The sequence below is a fragment of the Haplochromis burtoni genome, unplaced genomic scaffold (genome assembly GCF_018398535.1).
Source record: "Haplochromis burtoni strain Fernald_Lab_line unplaced genomic scaffold, NCSU_Asbu1 Contig_922, whole genome shotgun sequence".
Taxonomy (NCBI): domain Eukaryota; kingdom Metazoa; phylum Chordata; class Actinopteri; order Cichliformes; family Cichlidae; genus Haplochromis; species Haplochromis burtoni.
Genome location: NW_024583283.1, coordinates 106,619 through 111,443, shown reverse-complemented (window position 1 = coordinate 111,443; position 4,825 = coordinate 106,619). Strand labels below are relative to the sequence as shown.

The 4,825-nt window shown below is 41.0% G+C and overlaps 1 protein-coding gene across 1 annotated transcript; it reads left to right on the top strand.

Annotated features, from left to right (window-relative positions):
* Positions 1 to 2,235: 2,235 nt before the first annotated feature.
* Positions 2,236 to 4,825, top strand: LOC121812903 (E3 SUMO-protein ligase ZBED1-like; the record flags this gene model as incomplete). The annotated part of the gene is given in 2 exon segments (XM_042216102.1): positions 2,236 to 3,404; positions 3,755 to 4,825. Coding segments are annotated over 2 exon segments (1,305 nt in total), but the record flags the coding sequence as incomplete, so codon positions are not given.

Genomic DNA, 4,825 nt, shown 5'->3' with positions numbered 1-4,825 from the left:
CGAAGCATTGCCTGCAAGAGGTTTTTTATCATGCCAAAAAACTTGCAACTTGCGCATTCAGGTTTGTTGTTGGGACTGCACAATAAAGCAACATCTGAAAATACCCATATTAATTGACACCGCTGTAGGCCCACATTAACTTGATCCTTACTTGAAAATGCTTTCTCACATGGAGTTCTTGCACAATGCAGTAAAAGATTTAAAAGATCTCTATTTGACCTATTTGATCTCTATTTAAAATAGTTTGTTACTCTCTAAAAAAAAAAAGCCCTCCACAAAGCTAGGACATCTTACTATTTGTCACTGGTCAAGGAAAACAGGAACAACCCTGGAGTCAAAGATCTGTTGAGCCAATTATTTCTTTGATCTGAACTAGTATTCCAAAAATGTTAATTCTGTTCATCTGGACATAACGTTTTCAGTGGAGAAACTTTTCATCGCTCATACAAGTGACTTCTTCAGTCTCAGCTGTCTGCAGGTCAGCTAATTCAATAAAATCCTAATTCTGGTCTTCCATTTTCACAAGCTATCCTGATTGAAAAACAGCCATAAAATGATAAAAACACACATACAAATTCTGGAAAAAAAAACCTTTAGAAACCCACCAGAACATCTGCCTCCAGTAAAAAACAGTCCATATGTTTTATGGGTAAAAACCATTCCTCCATGTGATGTGACATTTTTCATAAATTTATTCCTCCAAGTTTCCCAATGCTATCCATATTTGAGTGTGTGTGTGTGTGTGTGTGTGTGTGTGTGTGTGTGTGTGTGTGTGTGTGTGTGTGTGTGTGTGTGTGTGTGTGTGGCAGTTAGAGGGGAAACAACAAGAGAGCAACTTTTACATAAAGTTTACTGTGCAGCAGGGATGGATAGACAGTGATGCCGAGAGATAGCACCTGACCATGTGTCTGCATGAAGAATGTGCCCAGTGTGAGGTTCCTCCCTCAGGGAGCAGGCTGACAGCAACTGCTAATTAGACTTGCTGGTTTCAAGCAAGAAAGATGGAGACAGACAGAGCGGAAGGAGGAAAAGAAAACTGAGAGATATTATGCAAAAGTTAGGGAGAGACAGATCACATGGACAGTTTCAGTAAGAGGCCGTGTGTGTGTTAGAGAGATGGAGGGAAAAGTGTGGCTGTTCAGAATGAAACCATCAAACTGCCAGAAAGGTAAATGAGAGAATGTTTTCTTATTGTATACCAAAAACCAAGATGTGTGCAAAATATGTGGGAAATTTGGTATTCTTAGTCCTTTTAATGAAAAAAAAACCATTTATGTGTGCTGTGTAAGTTATTCAGTAAAATTTGTATTGTGTCTTATTGTAATTTCAACCTTTCAGTTAAGGCTTACATGGCCTAGTTAAATTTATTAGTGTGCACACACACTATATCCTTGTGGGGACATCTCATTGATATAATGCTTTACCTAACTCTAACCTAACCATAACCTAACTGATACTTTGACACTCAAACAACATTTTGAGTCTCAAAAATGCCTTCAAACTTGTGGGGACTGGGATCTTAGTCACCCATAACGGCTGTTGGTCCCCACAAGTATCGTAAACCTCCAATTTTTGGTCCCCAGAAAGAAATTAATACACACACTACACACACAGAAAGGAAGAAAAAGAAAGCACCAGATGTCATACAGTGGCTCTTTAACACACTTTATCCTGAAAAGAGTTGAATACCCACTTTGCAACCCACTTCCACTCATCCCCTCCTTTTATGCAGTTCCTGACTTAATCAATTAAATGTAATTTTGAGAGAGTTGCTTTATGTTCTTACAATCTGTTCTGAGGTTTTCCCGTTCCCCCAAAATTTCTAAGATTTTCAAGGCCCCTGGGAACCCAGCAGAAAACTAAAACATCAAGTTGAACTCACCGTAAAAACTTTTACGAGTAGCCAGAACTTTAACAATGCCTTTGATGAATGTGTATTTTGGAAAGAAATCATGCAATTCAAGGCCACATTTTCATGTTAATATTGACTGCAGTGATGCGTTTCATGTAAGGAGGAGGAGAATGGGGGAGGGATGGGTTAAGGAAATGTGGGAGAGTGAGAGAAGAAAGAAAAATGGAAGAGAAAATTAGATGGAACCTTTTGTACCCATTCCCTCGCTGGTTTCTTTGATACGTTCAGCATTGCATAATGATATGCAAATATGACAAAATATGAAAGTGGTACTGAGCGGGGAAATCTGGTCTAATGCACTGTTTTCAGAGTTTTGAAAATGCCTTTCAATCTGAAGAGTCCTTTTCATTTGCCTCTTACGAAATCCTCATTCAGCCATTTCTCCCCTTTTCTGTCTACCAGCTTCCATCTCAAACTCTTTCACCCAGTTTGCAATTTTTTTCGGAAGTCTTGCTCTTTCTGCAACTTTTTCCCCCTGCTTCTGACACCCATCCCCAAGCATGTACGTATAGAAGTCAATAGTCCTAAGAAGCTATACAGTAGGGCTGCCACGATTAGTCGACTAGTCACGATTACGTCGACTATCAAAATCCTCGACGCCTAATTTAATAGTCGACACATCGTTTAAATGCCGTAAAATCCTGAAAGGTGCAGGAATAACAGTAGGATTTAAGAGTGTAATAACGGACTGAAACAGAAGATGGCGGAAATGCACCTACAAGGATACCGTTAAACGCCAAAGATGAAGAAGAAGAAGAAGAAGAAGAAGAAGCAGTCTCCGTTATCATGGCTACTCGGCAAAGGAACTCGAAAGTCTGGGAGCATTTTGACCAAACAAAAGAAAAGAAGGTCCAATGCAAAATCTGCAAAATGGAACTTGCCTTCCATGGCAGTACAACGGCAATGCACGAGCATCTAAAAAGGAAGCACGTCGTGGCATCCGACGACGAAGTGGTACAGTCGTCTCGGTAAGCTAATTGGCTAGTTAGCTGCTAACATTATTATAAACAGCAAGCTGCTAATTATTTGTGCTGTCAGCATTAATCTCGTTAGTATGATGTTAATGCCATAACCGCATTAACGCGGCAAATCCCCGTTAGTCAGTGCCATGCAGCCCTCGCACCGCGTTTTCGCGCTAACGGGGATTTGCCGCGTTAACATCGTATTGACGAGATTAACGCTGAGAGCACTACTTGTTATTGCTTATATTAATAGCTGTTAACATTACAGGACTGCTAAAAAAATACGTTCGTCTTCAATGGACGACTTTGTCACCAAGCCAACAACATGTACACCTCGGCAAGCAGATGTCCTGACTGAATCAATCTTGAACATGTTGGTGACGGACATGAGACCCCTGTCTATGGTTGATGATCAAGGTTTCAAAGAGATGATCAAGCAGTTCAACCCAGATTACCATGATAACTACCTACCAGGCCGATCCCACTTCACCAAATTGATGGAAAAGAAATATGATGCTACCTTTGAGAAGGTTGGTCTCTCTTTCTCTCCACTCTCTCACACCACAAACACAAAATAGCAATTTGTATTAGAATTTAATACATTTCATGATGAAATAATATTAAGAGCTTGCTGACTAAGCAACCAATAAATTAATCTTGGTTAAAGCATGTAATGGAAAGTTGTTGTTTTTTGTTTTTTACTGATATGTTGAATGTTTATTGTTTAACATACGTAAGTGTATTTGATGTAACTGAATTATTCAATTGGTAAATTCAAATCGTAATGCATAAACTGACAAGCATTATTAATAATGAAAAAATATACTGTAATATATTTCCCTAATGCTTACTATTGTTCCAAATCATCTCATATCTTTAGGTAAAGCAGACCCTTGGTGGTGTCAAAGGTTTCTTCACCCTGACTGCTGATGTCTGGACCAGTCGTGCAACAGAGGCCTACCTTGGTGTGTCTTGCCATTTCCTGAGTGAAGATTGGAAGATGAAGAGCTTCATCCTTGACACCATGCCTCTTGAGGAGAGGCATACTGGTGCCAATATAATGACATGGATGGAAGAGGTGCTAACAAAGTTTGACATCTTGCCTGCCAAAATAAAAGCAGTAGTACATGACAGTGGTTCCAATATGGTGGCAGCAATGCGACTGCTTGAAGAAAAACATGGATGGGCCTCTATCCGCTGTGCTGGACACACACTCCAGCTCATAGTCAATACGGCTCTCAAAGAAACCACCATCAGCAGAGCACTAGGTGCTGCTAGGCAGCTAGTGGAGCACTTTAAGAGAAGCGAGCTGGCTAGTACAAGACTAAAAATGAAACAGGAGCAAATGAATGTGAAGAAAAATACACTGATCCAAGATGTCAGTACAAGATGGAATAGTACATTCCACATGATAGAAAGACTCCTCGAACAGCGCTGGCCTCTCACTGCCACTCTTTCAGATCCCGAGGTAATGCCAAGGGGGAAACACTACTTCGACTTGAAGCCAGAGCAGTGGGTGCTGCTTGAAGAACTGAAGCAAGGTTTGGCACCGTTTGAGACTGCTACTGTTTACCTTAGTGGACAGAAGTACACAACGGTTTCAGGTCTTCCACAGGTGGTCAAAGGGCTGACACGGGCTGTACACCAAAGCCAACTGGAGACGAGCTCAGGAAAATCTTTCATTGCCAGTGCAGAAAAAGGCATAACACAGAGATGGGGGAGTATATGTACTTTCTCAGCAGACAAAGAAAACCCTGTTATTCTCGCAGCTGCCTTGGACCCCAGATACAGAAAGTTGAAGTTTTTGGCTCCTGAAGATGTCATCAGAGTGCAGGGGACTGTTGAAGTGCTTGCTGTCAAAGAAGCAAATGCTGGGACACATGAGCATGCAAAAGTGCAGACAGCCAATGGTTCAGGTAGAACTGAAAAGACTGCTCTGGACAACCTCCTT